This window comes from Sapajus apella, unplaced genomic scaffold (genome assembly GCF_009761245.1).
Source record: "Sapajus apella isolate SASKATOON/1434 unplaced genomic scaffold, GSC_monkey_1.0 scaffold19, whole genome shotgun sequence".
Classification (NCBI taxonomy): Eukaryota; Metazoa; Chordata; class Mammalia; order Primates; family Cebidae; genus Sapajus; species Sapajus apella.
The window spans coordinates 18,573,743-18,592,960 of NW_022436959.1; the positions used below are offsets into that span (position 1 = coordinate 18,573,743).

Sequence of the window (19,218 nt, forward strand, 5' to 3'; positions counted from 1 at the left end):
ACCTTACAAAAACAAGCAATGGTGAGAGGATACTCTATTTAATAAATAGTGTTGGGAAAACTGGCTAGCCATATGCAGAAAGCTGAAACTGGATCCCTTCCTTACAACTTATACAAAAATTAACTCTAGATGGATTAAATATTTAAACACAAGGCCTAACACCATAAAAACTCTAGAAGAAAACCTAGGTGATACCATTCAGGACACAAGCATGGGAAAAGACTTCATGACTAAAACACCAAAAGCAATGGCAACGAAAGCCAAAATAGACAAATGGGACCTAATTAAACTTAAGAGCTTCTGCACAGCAAAAGAAACTATCAATAGAGTGAACTGGTAACCAACAGAATGGGAAAAAATTTTTGCCATCTACCCATCCGACAAAGGACTAATGTCCAGAATCTATGGAGAACTTAAACAAATCTACAAGAAAAAAAAAAAAAAAAAACCTCATCAAAAAGTGGGCAAAGGATATGAACAGATACTTTTCAAAAGAAGACATCTGTGCAGCCAACAAACATGAAAAAAAAAAAAGCACACGATCACTGGTCATTAGAGAAATGCAAATCAAAACCACATTGAAATACCACCTCATGCCAATTTGACTGGCAATCATTAAAAAGCAGTAGACGACAGATGCTGGGAAGGATGTGGAGAAATAGGAATGCTTTTACACTGTTGGTGGGAGTGTAAATTAATTCGACCACTGTGGAAGACGGTGTGGCCATCCCTCAAGGATCTAGAATTAGAAATACCATTTGACCCAGCAATCCCATTACTGAATATATACCCAAAGGATTAGAAATCATTCTAGTATAAAGACACGTGCACATGTATGTTTACTGCAGCACTGTTCACAATAGCAAAGACTTGGAACCAACCCAAATGCCCATCAATGATAGACTGGATAAGAAAATGTGGCACATATACACCATGGAATACTATGCAGCCATATAAAAAGCATGAGTTAGTGCCCTTTGCAGGGACATATATGAATCTGGAAACCATCATTCTCAGCAAACTGACACAAGAACAGAAAACCAAACACCGTATGTTCTCAATGATAAGTGGGTATTGAATTGTGAGAATACATGGACACAGGGAGGGGAACATCACACACTGGGGCCTGGGGTTGTGGTGGGTTAGGGGAGGAATAGCAGGGGGTGGGGGGATTTGAGAGGGATAGCATTAGGAGAAATACCTCATGTAGATGACAGGCAATGCATGCAGAAAACCACCACCAGAGGATGTGTATACCTATGTAACAAACCTGCACGATGTGCACATGTACCCCAGAACTTAAAGTATAATAAACAAATTCAAAAAAAGAAAGATTGGCATGTGAAAGCAATCTGACTGAACATCTGTCAACTCACTGATCACCAGGGTTGATTTGGCAGATTGCTAACTAGACAGAGATCTCATTCCTTTTTCAGTGCTTCACATGCTTTCTTCCTGAAGCTGAGCACTTCGTTGATGAGGATGATATTCCTCAATAAAGGAGGATCATTCTTCAATCAAGGGTATACAAGTAGCTCGACTTCCCTCTTGGAACCTCCAAACGTGATCTCAAGAAGTAGCAAGATTATTTTGTTCCTGATCTTACAGAATAGATCATCCACAAAAAAGAATCATGAAAACAGTGGACTTGAAAAACACTACAGATCAAATGAAAATAAAAGACAGATGCAGAACATTCCATCTAGAAGCAGCAGAATACACGTTCTCCTCAAGTGTGTTTTCTCCAGGACAGATCACATATTAGGCCACAAAACAAGTCTAAACAAATTTATAAAGACTGAAATCATACCAAGTATCTTTTCTTACCACAATAGTATGAAACTAGGAATCAACAACCAGAGGAAAATGGGAAAATTCACAAATACGTGAAAATTAAGCAACATATTTTTGGGCAACCAATGGTTCAAATAAGAAAAAAAGGATCATATATCTGGTAAAGTGGGATTTATCCCTATGTTGCAAGGTAGTTTCAACATATGCAATAAGAAAATCTAAATGAAAATGAACACACAATATGCAAAATCTAAATGAAAATGAACACACAATATGCCAAAACAAGGGATGCAGCCAAAGCAGTCTGGGAGAGAAATTTATAGCAATAAATGCCTATAGTACCAAAAAAGAAAGATCTCAAATGAAAAACAAACCTTTACAAAGAACTAGAAAAAGAAGAGCAAAATAAGCCCAAAGTTAGCAGAAAGAAGGAAATAATAAAGATCAGAATAGAAATAAATGAAATAAAAACATTAAAAAGTAGAAAAGGTCAACAAAACTAACGGTAGGTTTCTGAAAAGATGAACAAAATGGACAATCTTTTGACTAGATTAACTAATAAAAAAAGATACCAGACTCAAATACAATCAGAATTGAACAAGGAGACTTAATAACTGATACCATAAAAATAAAAAGCATCATAAGAGACTATAAATAATTACATGCCAACCAATTGGATAACCTACAGAAATGGATAAATTCCTAGCCATATAGCCTGCTAAGGCTGAATCATGAAGAAACAGGAAATCTGAAAAAGCCAATAGCAAGGAGATTGAATCAAAGATTTAAAAATTCCCAACAAAGTAAAGCCCAGGACCAAAAAGCTTCACTGATAAATATTACCAAACATTTAACAAATCAATGCTAATACTTCTCAAACCCTTTCAAAAATTGAAAAGAAGGGAGCATTTCTAATTAATTTTATGAGGCAAGCATTACTCTGATACCAACACCAGACAGGGACCTTGTAAAATAAGAAAACTACAGGCCAATATCACTGATCAACACAGATGTTAATATCAAAATACTAGCAAACCAAATTCAAAGCACATTAAAAAGATCATACATCATGGTAAGGTGGGATTTATCCCTATGTTGCAAGGTGGTTTCAACATATGCAAATAAATAAACATGATATAACACAGAAACAGGGTGAGGGATAAAATCATATGATCCTCTCAATAGATGCAGAAAAACATCAGACAAAATTCAGCATGCTTTTATGACAAAAATTTCCAACAAATTAAGTACAGAAGAAATTTATCTCCATATAATGAAGACTATCTAAGAGCACAGCTAATATCATACTTACAGGCAATATTAAAAGCATAGAACCTTTTCCAAATGTGGTCACAGAGAGACATGACAGAAAAGGTTAGAAAAATATACACAACATGAGAAGTATTCCAAGCCCTCTTTTTGGCTCTGGGATGTAGAGGTACAAAGAATGGGGAGAGTCCTCTAGGAGCTAAGGGCAGCCTGCAGCTGACAGCTAGCAAGAAAATGGAGATCCAGGTCTTATAACCACAAGGAAAGGAATTTTGTCAACCCCTGATAAAGGAAGGAATGTAGTCCTGCTGACATCTTGATTTGGCCCACTGAGTCCTGTCAAAAGACTTGCAGGACCGAAAAGAATAAATATGCATTGTTTTAAGCCACTTAAATTTGGGATAATTTGTTATAGCTGCAATAGAAAGTTAATACACTGATAAATTGAATGAGGTGAAATGGAAGCAGCATTATTTATGTCCTAGTACTAGTCTTTCTTCAGTTTTTATCTGATATATTCCACAGCTTTTCAGGTCACTTTTACTATAGAAATAGTCTCATCTTTACATGTTAAAAAGTACAGTTGAGCCTCATTGAAAACTTTAATGTCACAGATTATTTGAAGCTTCCCCCACTCCTTAGCTGACCTACATGATCAGGAATCAGCAGTGAGCAAATGTGGTGTGTACATTTGCGTGTGTTGGGGAGGGGAGGTTATATGATTTATGGTTTATAATTTTTCCGCCCTACTGTACTTCCTTTCTGCCTACTTTACAGATCCTACAGCTCTGGAGACTGGGAAAAAGGAAAAATCATAAAGACTTTGGATTAGCAGTGCAATTTGGTGATCTCTCTGGGTTCTAAGGCCTTCAGTCACAGCAGAGATCCAAACACTGCTCCTTATAAATGGGAGCATTCTCAGGTCCACTGTCAGTGACCTGTATCTGCTAAGTTCACTGAGGTGGGTCATGCACTCGCTGGCTGACCCTGCAGGCCTTCATCAGCTCTTTCACAAGCCTTCAGTCTCATTCTACTACTGGTGGCTTTTCCCTCACAGGCAACCACTGTTGGTGAAATCCGTTCATAATGATTAAAATTGGCTTCTGTCCAGTGTTCACTGGCCCACAGGGGTAAAAATTCCTTGTCCTACCAACAGTTTCTGCATCTGTGAAGCTGTGCTTACTTCTCTCTTGGACCTGCCCACATGGGCACGTTCAGTCAGCTCTCCACTTATCTCTTCTCCAGGTGACAAGCTTGGGTATTCCTCTATCTTTACACAAGCTCCTAAACTCCTGACACATACATCAGGCCTTCTAGTGAACTTTCTACCTCACTCTGGTAGCAGTCTAAAGTGAACCTACAAATTCTTATAGCTCAACATGCATCAAGCTAAAGACTGAAAAGCCATTCCTTCTGTTTGTGGACATGAGTGATTTCTTTATACACCTTCCCTTCTCTTGCACATTTGGTTTAGGTGAAATCAAATTTTAGGAAGGGAGCTGAGCAGAATAGTCAGAATACTTAAATTCCTTTTAAGAATATTCTATTGGGTCAGGCACATTGGCTCATGCCTGTAATCTCAGCACTTCAGGGGGCCAAGGCAGTCAGATCTTTTTGAGCTCAGGAGTTTGAGACCAGCCTGGGCAACAGGACAAAACCCTATCTCTTCAAAAAACATAAAAATTAGCTGGGCATAGTGGTGGGCACCTGTAGTCCCAGCTACTCAGGAGGCTGAGGCTGGAGAATCACCTGAGCCTGGGAAGCAGAGGTTGTAGTGAGGAGAGATTACCTCACTGCACACCAGCTTGGGTGACAGAGTGAGACCATATCTCAATAAAAAAGAAAAGAATCTTCCAACAATCACATCTGTGTTCTCCAGTCTTTTGTAATATGAACTGGATTAGGTAAAACAATTGCAGTCCTATTTGGCTGTTTTGAGGAATTCATTGAAGCAGTACACAGTATACATGGTAAATACCCACTGTCCGCAGTTTAGGACCTTGGTCATAATTTGAGTCAACACAAGTATTCCAATGCATATCTTATTTGTTGAACCATTTTAGGATAGACAGCAACATAACATTTTAAGAAAGGCCAAATGTGTGGCAATGCAGCTTTCCTTATTCGCAATCAGCACTTACCACCATCGCTATTTTTATGCCCTAATAGAAACAGACCGTTTATTTTTAATGCTATTTACCTGTGCATATATGCATGTATGCTCCACAGCGTGTTTGTATGTGTGTTTGTGTGTGGATGTGCACATATATGCCATCACACAGCCCTTGACTATCTCTCTAAACTCATCTGCAGATCACTCACTTTCAGACACTCAGGACTTGAAGTTTCTTAAACATGTTAAGACCTACTTATTTGCCCCACCCTATGAGAGAGATTCTAAATTTGCTTTTCCTCCTGTGTGGAATATACTTTCCCCACATATCTACATAATTGTTCCCTTACTTCACTCAGCACAAATCTCTCCTTATCAGTAAAGCCTTTCTGATATCCTAAGCTAACAGAGCTAGCCTTCTCGCTCAGTCTTCCTCTAGCTCTCTTTCATCTTTTATTTATAACACATTTTCACATGAACTTGTATCATATGTCTACTTGTTTATCTCTTTATCATTGTTCTCCTTTAGGGAACCTAATTTCCCTGTCTGAATCATCACAGTGTTTTCAGTATTTACATTAGTTTCTGGCCATGATAGGTACTTGAAACACATTTTTTTAAATAAATCATTGATCATTGAAATCAGCAAGGTTGATTGCAGTCTATTGCAAGAGACATATCACAAAATATTATTGATGGGCAGCATTAAAATTTGACTTTCCTAATACGTATATATTTTAAACAACTTGACTGAGTAATATCCACTAAAAATACATCATAAGCAAGATACAGTATACCAAAGCCCAAAAGAAGACATTAAAAGCAATCCAAGAGAAAAAAAATAGAAAATCTGTAAGAAATAATCATCACACTATTAGCTGATTTTTCCTTATCAAAATTGGAAGCCAGAAAAGCATAGATGGTATTTAAAGTGCTGAGAGAAACTGTCAGCCTTGAACTGTGTACTTAGCAAAACTGTCTTTCAAGAATGAGGGCAGAAGACATCACAGATAAATAAAAACTAAGAAACCATCAGTAAGGAAATTCCTAAAAAATGTCCTGGAAGAAAGAAAACAATCCCAGAAGTTTCAGATACAATGATAAATGGTGATAAGAAAAATGGTAAAGAGCGAGCAAGCATAGAGAAACATTGATGGTTAAAACAGTACAATAATACCTCCTCAGTATTATTGTACTTTTAAAAATACAACTAAAGTCATTGATATTATCCTTTTAAAAATACAACTAAAGTCATAAACATGTAAGTTAGAACATGACTATTACTTTAAAATATAAAGAAAACTTAAAGTTCTTGTATTGTTGGTGGGGAAAATAAAGATAAGTAAGTTTAGTATGTGTTAAATAGGTTAAATTTTTAAGGGTAATTACTAAAATAACAGAAAAAAGTATGCATTCTCTGAAAATGGAGGTCACAAAGAGAAAAATTAAATCAATTCAATTACAAATAAACCAAGAGGTGGGTGAAATAAATGGGAAAAACAAATAGTGGAACAAAAAGAAAAAAACAAAAGACACAGATACATTTCGGTATATTATAAATCATAATACACATAAATGAACTGAACTCCTCAATTAAAATGCACAGTCATATTAGAAAACAAATCCAGGCATGCTATTTATAAGTGATAGGCCTGGTATACCACAAAGAAAAAGTTTGAAAATAAAGGAAGGGTAAATGATAAACTAGGAAAACACTAGAAAGGAAAACAAGCTGTTTGCTATACTAATATCACACAAATACAAATGAGGATAAAAATATTTACTTATGATAATTATTAAATATTAAATGATTTAAAAGCATATAATAGTCTTAATTTTACTGTACCTAAATACAGAGTTTTTAAATACCTAAAGCAAAAATTAACAGTTTCATAAAGATAAACAAAAAATCTATCATGTTATTTGGAAATGTTAACACCACATTTTCAAGTAGGCACTATAGGATCCTGCAAGAATCCTGTAGCCACGTATGAACTATTTTAAGAAAATAATTAATAAGTTTGTGCTGACATATAAAACATTACACCCAATAATATATGGATACAGATTCTATTTAAGCACACAAAGAACATTTTACAAATAGCAAGAACATTATTAAATAAAATGGGTCTCAAGAACTTCCAAGAACTAGTATGATACAGACCAAATTTTATGAATATCTTATATTCAAATTGAGTCAATAACAAAAACTGTGACTAAAACAATCATATGCTTAGAAATTTTAAAAGGCACTTTTAATACATTAATGGCTCAAAAAAGGGGATAATTAAAATAAGAGATTTTAAAAATTAAACTATCAAGAATTCTTTACAGAAAACACTTAGTATGTAACTCAAATAGTACTTAGAGAAAAATTTGGAGCTGTAATAAACAGAAAAGACTATGGCTTGGAAAATAATGAGCTAAATAATTTAGAAAATTATTAAAAGAAATATACAAACTCCCACAAATAAATAGAAGAAATTCATAAAATATATGAAATCTACAAAGGCCAAAAGCTTGTTCCATAGGAATTAGAAAATCATCAAACTTCTCACAGAATTGATCAAGGAAAAGAGAAACAACAAGCAGTATGATAATAAAATGGATATATTGCTAACACTCCTGCAAATATTAAAGTGTTAAAAGAGGACACTATGAACAGATTCATACGAGTAATTTTGAAAATTTAACTTCAATATGTAAATGTCAAGGAAAACCATAACCCTCCTAAATTGACTCAAAAGGAAATATAAATTCCAAATTGTTTCACGATAATGAAGGAATTTGAATCAGTAGTTACAAATCTTCCTAAATAACAAGGCTCTATGACTTTAGAGGAAGGTTTTACCAAACACTGAAGAAACAAATTTCCCAGCTTTACCAAACTACTACTCTAAAGTACAGCAATCTAGAGACAGTCTCATACTTTCTTTATGAAGCCTTGATGCACTAGATTGATGGATCTTTATAAGAATTACAGACCAATTTCAGTAATGAACATATATGCAACAATTTCAACCAAAATATTATTACCAAGCCAAATGTGGAAATGCATAACAATCATAATAATCATAACCAAGGTTGATTTATCTCAAGAATACAAAAATTTTTAATATTTAAAATTAATTAATATAGCTCATCACATTAATAAGTTAAACACAATTCACTTGATAATACCAATAGTCACTTATAAAACATTTCATACCATGTAAAATCCTTTCACAAGAAGAAAGAAAACTCTTAGAAAAGTGGGAATGAAAGGTAATTTCTTCACAAAATAAAAAATATTTACAATAGCCTGTAGTAAACATATTTAATGTGAAACAGATAATCTAAGAAGACACAAGAATACTCACCATGATCAATTGTCTTCAGCATTATACCACAGATTTTGACCCATGTAATAAGGTAATACTAAATTTAAAATGGCATAATTATTAGAAAATAAAAAATAAAACTGTCATTATTTGCAGATGATGTTATGTATACACAGGAAACGTCAAATAACTTATAAATTATTATTAGTTTTGCAATTCTACTGGCACACAGCAAAAAATAAACAGCCTCTTTGTACATCAGAACAGAGAATGTAATTTTTAATAAGATGCCACTTAAATTCTTTTCAAAAACACAATTACCTACATATAAAATCTTTTTTGTCTTTGGAGAAATTATTATTATTTTGAAACAGGACCTCACTCTGTCTTCCAGGCTAGAGTGCAATGGCATGATTTTGGTTCACTGTGGCCTCGACTTCCTGGGCTCAAGCAATCCTCCCATCTCGGCTTTCTGAGTAGCTGAGATAACAGGTACATGCAACCCCACCTGGCTAATTTTTGTATTTTTTGAGAGACAGGGTTTTGCCATATTGCCCAGAGAGGTCTCAAACTCCTGAGCTCAAGTGATCCACCCACTTCAACCTCCCTAAGTGCTGGGATTATAGGCATGCACCACCATGTCTTGCCCAAGAAGAAATTGTAAAACCTGATTAAGAAACTTCAAAGAAAGTATAAATAAATGTAAATATACACTCAGAAACAAATAGACCCAACAATCTAAAAATGTTAATTCTCTTCAAACTCCTCTGTAGATTCAATGCAAAAAAAAAAATCTTTCATGGAATGTTTCATGCAAAATGATGAGGTGAGTTTAAACTATAGATTTAAGAACGAAGAAAATGTCAAGATCTTGGGAGGAAGAATAAGAGAAAAATTTATTCTATAAAATAAATTTATCTAAAAATAAATAAATAAGACATCTTATAAAGTTGAAGTAATGAGTAATATGGAGTAATGAGTAGTATGTGGTACTGACTCAGAGACAGATGAATAGACTAATGGGATAAAATAGAGATCCCAGAAGCAGGTCCAACTTTATAGGGAAACTGGGTATGTGACAACATATCATTACAGATCAGTGGACAAATGATGGTGTTTTAATAAAATGGTGCTGAGAAAACTGATTATCCATATTAACAAGAAAAGAAAAAGGTGCAGGATGCAAAGGAGAACTTGTATCCCATACCTCAAAGAATATATAAAACTGTAATGATTCAAGACTTAATTGTAAAAATTATACCTTGGAAAAAATGAAGACATGAGAATATGTTTATAACCTCATGGTTGGAAAGTGGGCCTTAAGTCTCATAACAAAATAGTAATGAAAGAAAATTAAGGAATTGTCTTCTTGGAATACAAAATTTTCTACAATAAAAACATAAGCCACGACCTGAGAGAAAACATTTTCTACACTTAAATACGAGAGTGTATCCAGAATATATTTTAAAATTCCAAAAAATAATTAGGAAATGAATAATTCAATATAAAATTAGGCAAGGATATAAATGCATTTTATATTAGAGGACACCTGAATAGAAAATAATGCTAAATTTCATCAAAACCCTGGAAAATACAAATTAACACCATTTATAAATGTCATTTTACACCCAAAAGATTGGAAAACATTGAAAGATTTGAAAATGCCAAATATAGACAAGGATTGAGTGTTGCAAACTCATATGCTGCTGGTGGGGGTTGAAACTGACACAATAACTTCAGTATGTGTTCTCTACATGTAGTCTTTTTTTGTTCCTCTGTTTCTCCATCACTGTCTTCTTTCGAGTTCGATATTCTTTAGTGTACCATTTAAATTTATTAGTCATTTCTTTTCATGTATTTTTGAGGACTTTTTAAGTGGCTTCTCTGTGGATTGCAATTAACGTCTTAACTTTTAACAAGTCAGTTTATATACCATCTTAATTTCAAAAGTATCCAAAAAACTTTGTATTGTTGTTATATAACTCCATTTCCAATGCCCTCCTTTGAGCTGTTATTGCCATATGAATTACATCTTTATACACTGTTTGCCCATTAATACAGATTTATAAGTAAGTATGGCTTGGGATTTTTGCCTTTTAAAGCAGACAGGAGAAAGAGTTACAAATAAAAAACATTTATATCATGATTTGAATTTATCTATGTACTTACTTTCACTGTTGTATTTTATCTCTTTATGTGAACTCAAGTTACTGTCTTACATCTTCTAATTTCAACCTAAGGGACTTCTTTTGGCATTCCTTATAAGGCAATGGATTTTCTGAATTCATTGCTAGGCTTGCTAGCAATCAGTTGTCTTAGTTTTTGCATGTTTGGAAATTATTAAATTCACTATCATTTTTGAAGGACAGATTAGCTGAACACAGAATACTTGGTTGACAGTCTTTTTCTGTCAGCACTTTGATGATGTCATCACACTGCCCTCTGGCCTACATGGTTTATGATGAGACACAAGGTGTTAATCTTACGGAGGAATTTTGTAGGTGAAGAATTGCTTCTCTTTTATTGTTTTTAAGATTTTCATCACTGGCTTTAAATGGCTTCATTACAGTGTGTCTAGGTATGGATCTCTGAGTTTATCCTTCTTGGAGTACACTGAGCTTCATGGATATATGGATTAATGTTTTTACTGAATTTGGGAAATTTTCAGCCATTATTACTTCACATATTCTTTCTTCCCCTTTCTCTTTTCTTCTCTGAAACTTATTATGCATATGTTGGTAAATTTGATCATGTCCTACAGGTCTTTGAAATTCTGTTCATTTTTCTTCATTTTCTTTTCTTTCTGCTCTTCAGACTAGATATTGTTAAGTTTGCTGACATTTTCATCTGCCTTCTCACATTTACTACTAAAGCTCTCCAGTAAATTTTTCATTTATTATATTTTTCAACTCCAAAATTTCTATTTTGCTCTTTTAACAGTATCTATGTCTTTATTAGTATTCTGTTTGTAAAGTTATATATCCTCATACAATCTTTAGACATGGCTTAATTTACTTCTTTAAATTATTAAAAATATCTAAAGTTTTTGTCTAGTAAGTCTGACAACTGAGCTAACTCAGGGGCAGTTGCTATTGACTGATATTTTTTCCCTCCGTGTGGGCCATACTTTCTTGTTTCTTTGCTTGTCTCAAACATTTTTGTGTAAAACTGAACATTTTAAACAAAACAATATGGAAAAACTAGAAATCATATTCTCACCTCTTTCCAGGATTTGTTTTTTTTTCCTTTTTGTTATTATCATTTTGTTAGTGACTTTTCTGTAATAATTGTGTAAAGTCTGGTTCTATGTTTTATATGCTGCTGAAGTCTTTGCATTGTTAGCTTAGTGGTCACTTAATGATTAAAGGCTGTTTGTAATACTTAAAACCAACAGTCCCCTAGCCTTTGCTAAGGGTGTGTGCGTGTGCGTGTGTGTCCATGTGCGTGTGTTTGTGTGTGTGTGCATTAGGGCACATTTTAAACATTTAGCCAGGCAGCTGACAACTCTTCCTGGACCTTCACTTCCTGTTTGAACAGCACCTCAAAGTCAGCTTGAGATAAAAGCTTAGGGCCTTTTCACATCTTTCAGAGTATGAACACAAACCTTAGTATGCATATAGCCCTATCATACATGTGGCCTTCTAGATTCTTAGGAGTCTGATTAGGCTTTTCATAGTCCTTATGAATATCTCATTTCTGAGCTTTATCTATGAGGCTTTTGGCTAGCCTATTATTTGCCCCATTGTTATCCACCACCTCAAACAGCCATAAAGTTAAGCAATTGCCATTAATTTTTCATCACAAATACTTCTAAAAAAAATGATTTCACACTGGGTGAAAACCTCATGAGGCCAAATAAAGAAAGCCTTGCAAGTAAGTTATGCAGTGAACCACTGGACAGGTCAAATAATTGAGGCTCTGAAGGAACTCCAATTCCATTATCCATCCCCCATCTCCCCATCAGAGATTACCAAGTTACTAGTTTACACTAAGAATGAAGGCTGTTAATTGGTAAAGCGACCATGGACCTAGAAATGGGAAGATAGAAATGTGGTGAGTTAAAACACCACAAATCTCTCTGTTCTCACCAAGATTCAGCTGGTTTGTTTTTTGAAACATGCTACCTGAGTTGTTGGAAGCTTCTGGTTATTTTCCAGAATTTCAAAAACTTTCATCCTGACACATTTTGCTTTTGTCATTGTTTTGGCATTGTTTTTATAGAGAACAGAATTTTTGAACATTTAGACAGACATTTTGCTGATGTCATTTGTGGTAAAATGGCTTTGAAATTCTACTTGGCATTACCAACTCAAGTTTATTGTGAGAGTAGTCTAGGAGCTGACTGTTTTACTCTTTTTTATACTGTAGTGAAAGAGCAGTCATGTTCAAGTGTGTTCATATAGCATTATTCAAAGGAGTAAAAACCTGGAAACAACTAAATGTCCTGCAGAAGTATAAATAAATAATGGTGCAAATGGAATATTTTATAGCAATGAAAATGAATTAATCACAGATACATATACATATACACATACACATACATATATATACAAACACATATATATGTTTGTATCTCCACATGTATAAATCCTCATAATACACTTTTTTTTAGGGGAAATGTGCTAAAAAAGATATTCCATAAGGTTCCATTTTTATAAAGTAGAAAACATGTTTTAAACTATTAACAAAAGGAAAAGAATTTTTTTTTTTTTGAGATGGAGTCTTAATCTGTCATTCAGGCTGCAGTGCAGTGGCACAATCTGGGCTCACTGCAACTTCCACCTTTCAGGTTCAAGCAATTCTCACGTCTCAGCCTCTTGCGTGGCTGGGATTACAGGGGCCTGCTGCCACACCTGGCTATTTTTTTGTATTTTTAGTGGACACAAGGTTTTGCAATGTTGGCCAGGCTGGTCTTGAACTCCTTATCTCAAGTGATTCACCCGCCTCAGCCTCCCAAAGTGCTAAAATTACAGGCATCAGCCACTGCACTGGGCCATAATTTTTAAAAATATAATACATTAATGGCTATATGGTTTAAAAATATAGAAATAAGTACTGAGAGAATTTTAATAGTGTGAGCAAAGTTCAATTCTTAAATTGGATGAAGAATTCGTGGGTATGTTATTTTATTATGTTTTGTTATGTAAGAATGTAACTTCTTGTTTTTTTGTATGTCTCAAATGTTTTATAGTAATAAAAAACATAAAATTTTGCTCACCTAAAATAGATAGTTTTAACCCGTTTTTAAAATGTATATTTGTGCTATCTGTAAAAGAATATCCTCAGCTGGGCATGGTGGCTCACACCCGTAACCCCAGCACTTTGGGAGGTTGAGATGGGTGGATCACGAGGTCAGGAGTTCAAGCCCAGCCTGTCCAACATGGTGAAACTCCATTTCTACTAAAAATACAAAAATTGGTCAGACGTGGTGGTGCGTACCTGTAATCCCAGCTACTCAGGAGGCAGAGGCAGCAGAATTGCTTGAACCCAGGAGGTGGAGGTTGCAGTGAGTCAAGATAACGCCACTGCGCTCCAGCCGGTGCGACAAAACGAGACTCTGTCTCAAAAAAAAAAAAAAAAAAGTCCTGATAGAGTGTTTGAAAGAAAACAGCAGAGGATTATCAGATTTACATATTTGATTATTTATCGACCTATCTATAGGATCTTAAAAGGTTACTTAATGTCTTTGAGCCAGTATTCTGTACTTACTTCAAGGGTACATTATAAGAATAATAATAAATTACATATAAACTGCCCGCCTATTAAAGGTACTCAATGAGTAGCAGTTATTATTAGCAACATGAAGTCACAATACACACTCAAACTCATATTCACTCAGTATGCACTCAAATTTATCCATGACTCAGATAACCAGGTGTTTGGGATTTTTTTGTTTTTGTTTGTCTTGATAAATATGTCCAGACAGCTAAAAGCAATTTTGACTACTTTATGAAGACATGGTAGCACTGTCCAAAGAACATCAAAGTGAATCTTTATATTAAATTTTAGTATCAACCCTTTATTTATAATTGAAAAAAGCTCACCTTTTAGAGTTATTTGCATGTCTCTGACATACTTTCTAAAATGTCTGATAAAATAATAAAACCATTTTGAGATATTCTTCCAATTATGATTTTCAATATATCAAACATTCCAACAATTTCAGAATATTTTTGTTCCTTTTTAATAGAATCTGAGAAATAGTCAATTTGAACATCTGTAAATTTGAGGAATTTCTTTCTATGTATTTTAAAAAATATACTGTTAAAAAACTAGGAAACGTTGAAAGTCCCTATGATTTTCACCGAATTCCACTGAGCATAACTAGGCTGTGCCAAAAAATATACCAATTTGCTGATATCGTTTGCTGCACGTGGTCTATTTAAGCATTAACATGAAACCCACCCGCTGTGCCTGATTCATTCTTCTAATTCCTTCAGTTCATCAGTATCCCCAGGGAAAGAAAGGAAAGGGCCTATTAAAAGTTAGATGGTTAGCCATGGTCAAGTTCAACATCAGACAACATTTCCAAGTCATAAAATTTTGTCTTTGGCATTTTCTTTTTTTGTGCATATTTCTTATCTTTTAGGTCCTTATCGTCTATGAACTCACAAACCTCCTCTACCTAGCTTTCGTCTCTCATTTCCACACTATGTCCAGGCCCCATAATATTTGAAATAAAGCTCTTAATCTTTTTCTTTTTTCCAACTAAAATTGGTGTAATCTCATACAATGTAACATGACAATGTTATTTAATTAAATGTTGATTTACTGGGAGAATGAGATAGTATATAAGAGCTGAATGCAGATGCAAAAAATGAATAACAAAATGCTCGATTTGTTTCATTTAACATTTGTTAGTGCTTACCAGTGTCCTTGAATAAGCTTCCCTATTTTTTTTCCAAGTTTTGAATGAATTGAATCCATAAGCAATGAGTAATAATGCTCCTGGCCTATAGGTGTATCGGTCCTGTCATCTTGGAGTCTGGGACAAGCAGGCACTGGGTAGTTTTTTGTGGTTGTTGAATAGGGGTCCCTAAACATGCCGCTCTACCTCAGTTATGCATGTTCTTTACTATGGCTCCACATCATTTGTGAATTCTACTTTTCCCCCATGGCATCTATGCAGGCCTACCCCAATTTTTCTTTTCTTTTCTTTTCTTTTTTTGAGACAGAGTCTTGCTCTGTTGCCCAGGCTGGAGTGCAGTGGCATGATTTTGGCTCACTGCAACCTCTGTCTCCTGGGTTCAAGCAATTCTCTGCCTCAGTCTCAGAGTAGTTGGGATTACAGGTACCTGCCACCATGCCTGGCTAATTTTTGTATTTTTAGTAGAAATGCGGTTTTACCACGTTGGCCAGACTGGCTTCAACTCCTGATCTCATGAACCACCCACCTCAGCCTCCCAAAGTGCTGTGATTACAGGCATGAATCACTGTGCCTGGCCAGGCTACCCAAACTATTAGCAACCCAGGGCTTCAGTCTCTTGACCTGTCAGCATAGCACCAGTGCCTCTGTTAGGACTCTACCTGTCTTGGACTTTTACTTTGGACTTGGCAATCGGAAAGATAACCCAGCTGCACAATCTTGAATGCTCATCAAAACAAGTTGAAATTTCAGAATATCTATTGTTTGGTATGCCATAGTATGTATAATTGAGAATCATATCCACTGTCATTTGCAAATAGCTCAAAATTCCAGTGCCATGGATGACCTTCAATATTATCATTTCCACCTAGATGATTATGCAGAACAAGAAACCAAGCCCCCAAAAAGTTACAGATTTGCCACAAATGACACACTATTTAAGTGGTGGAACCTGGACTATGGTTTCTTGATTCTTAGGCAGGCTCTTTTTGTTTTTTGTTTTTTTTGAATTTTTTGATTATTTTCTTTTATTTTTTAAACCATGCCTGCTGATTCCTTAACCAGAGGGAGAGAAGAATTTGTACAAATCCTTGTTCTTAATATAAATACCTAATGTTACTACAGCTGGTGGTCAGCATGTCCATACTATGTGTTGTTTACACATTGTTTGTAACTGGCTATTTTAAATGGATAACTTCTAAACATGGAATTATGTTTTTATCCAACTGTCTTCATGCATATATTTGGCAATTCTGCACACAGTGAAGCTAATAATGATGCTTCGGATGACTGAAACGTGGGCATTCTACTTGAGAAGGCTTCTGAATTATTGCTTAAACTTACACGAACTTAAAACAATTAGAAATTGTGAATGCTAACATTCTCTCTGTTATCAAAGAGCTGTGCCAGCATAATCTTTAAAATTATAATATTGTGGTCTGGCTGATTTCTGCTATTTGGATTCTTTCTAAAATAAGATGTTCACATTTTCTTTTAAAGTGTCAATTTATTGCAGTACTACAAGTGACAGCACTCAAACACGAAGAATTTTTCCTCAAGTTCTAATGGGAGACAGTTCAAACCTCTCCACAGGCTGATTCCTTTCCACTTTTTATTTACTCATTTTCAAAGGTAAAGACTGAATAGTAAGCACCACATTAATGATTCCATATATCCCCTGAGATGAGCAATGTCCTCAAATTACTTATGTCAAATATATACAGGCACATCTACTTTTTAAATAGAGCTCACCCTATCAAAATTATATTTCCATAGGTTCTGATTCTTTAAAGAGTTACAGCAAAGACATCTTGGACAAATGCTGCATTGTGCAGTGCACATTCCTACTCTACAGTTTTAATCACTACTGGAAGAGTCACATGTAACTGAATAAAAATTCATTAGACATAAAGAAAAGTAATCCTAATTAGATTTTATCTTGGATGAACAAAACTCACAGTGCATATATTGTTGGTCATAATATATTTCCCTAAGCCCCACAATTGCTAAAAATACCGAATCAATCACCACCCAGATTGCATCATGAAGTGTGTGAACTAGTGCATTAAAAGGCTGTGTTAGCACCAACAAAGTTTATTGGGGTAACTGCATTCAAGACGCACATGGCATACCTTTAAATAGCACTGTTAAAATACCAAATAAAATGTCAACGTCTGTCAGGTCTCTGGCTTTTATAAATTGTTTAGACTGGGAAATGCTGGGCTTTGGACATTGTTCTTTTCACATGGTGTAGAAAAGAAGAGACCATAAAAAGAAAAGAACAATAAAGCATAGCTCATATTTTAAGTTCTTTCATGGAAAAACACACTCTGGATCATTACCCTCCTAATCAACAATTTCCTTCTTCCTCCCAATCCTTCCCGTCTGGTATTTACCTTTCTCTGGCTCCCTCTCTCTGGGTGGTATTCTGAGCTTATACACACTACTCAGTAACCATATTTTTAAAATCGCTTCAAAAGAGAATCCCAGAATGGCATGACAGATATGTATATGCTAAGGGTATTTTTAACCTGAACCATAGCTTTACTTCTGATCTCTATGCTCTTAAATGTACACCGGGGGCGCCGGAAAGCAGGGTGTCCTCAGGGAGAAGAAGGCCCTGAGAGCAGATTGAGCTACTCCCTGCCTACAGATGAATTATTATCACACCTTAGTGGCCATCTCTGCCCTTTTCCTGATGCACCCTTCCTTTTATTATCATACCACACTCCCCACAATTCCCATATAACAACATCTCTGTTTCAGCTTCTCCTTTGGATTTCCCACACTTACTGCAACCCAGACCTCACCTTCAGCTCTCCTGAGGCCACTTTGGAAGCCAGCTCGATGACACAGCCAACAGCCATGCGTGCAGCACCGGACGAGTGCAGTTCATTCCAAATGGTGTCACTGTCCACCTGAGCAAACAGTCAGCAGAGTCCGAAGAAAGCAAAAGAGAAGGGAGAGATGAAAGGGGGGAAGAGGGGAAGAGGTCGCAGGGGAAGAGGGACAGAGAGAGAAAGCAAATCTGTGAGCAAGGGCTGGCAGGGTAACAGCCTATGTACAATAACATTAGTCTTCCGTCTTGGCCAGCTGAAAAGATCTTCTGGACATGGCTTTGCTTATACTTTTTCTCTACACTGACTTCTCCAATGGAAACACATTCCTGCCATGCCTCACTGCCATTCTCTGTTTAGATTTCTCATTACAAACAGCATTACATAGGCCGGATCTGGCTTAGTTACAGGCCTGCTAGAAACCAGGCCCCAGTAGTAGATAGAGTAAAAACTAACAGCACTTAGTTATACATAAAAATAGGATTTGCAAGTGCTAGAGGGGGAAAATTCAAATACCTTTCTGACTGGAGGTTTACAGGGAGCCAAAGGCAATTATTAGGCAGGTAGCAGTAGCAGTCAGAGAGTAGAAAGTAGCAACCGCAAGTCAGGTTCTCCAACTAAAAAGGAATATGTGGTCCTCACACTTAAATGATTAACAACAGCATATTGCAAGAAGAAATCTGATTTTCAAAGAATAAGCTTAAGATTTCTGACTTTCAGTACAATTTGTCAGCTTGTTTCAGTTCAAAATGGTATTGGTAAAAATGAATAGTCTAGCAAAATACATGGTTGCTTCTCTACTAGAGAACATTATTATCAAAACAAACATGTACCAATATTCTGGATTTCTCTTTATAAAATGCTGTTTACTCTTTTCCATGTATGCAATGAAAACACATAATAATGCATACATGAAAAGAGCAACAGTAGTGGTTTATAATTATATGTTTTATTTTTAATATATAAAATACTTCATAACATTAAAAAAAGTAGTATCACATGGTAGATGTCTCTAATTTT

General features: G+C 35.3%; 1 protein-coding gene across 1 annotated transcript in view; it reads right to left on the reverse strand.

Moving 5' to 3' along the window:
* The window catches only part of HDAC9 (histone deacetylase 9), an 898,499-nt gene that overhangs the window by 193,084 nt on the left and 686,197 nt on the right, over positions 1-19,218 (reverse strand). Inside the window, exon 19 of the mRNA XM_032286709.1 lies at positions 18,172-18,279. Coding sequence (XP_032142600.1) covers positions 18,172-18,279 — 108 coding nt within the window. The remainder of the gene's footprint in view (positions 1-18,171; positions 18,280-19,218) is intronic.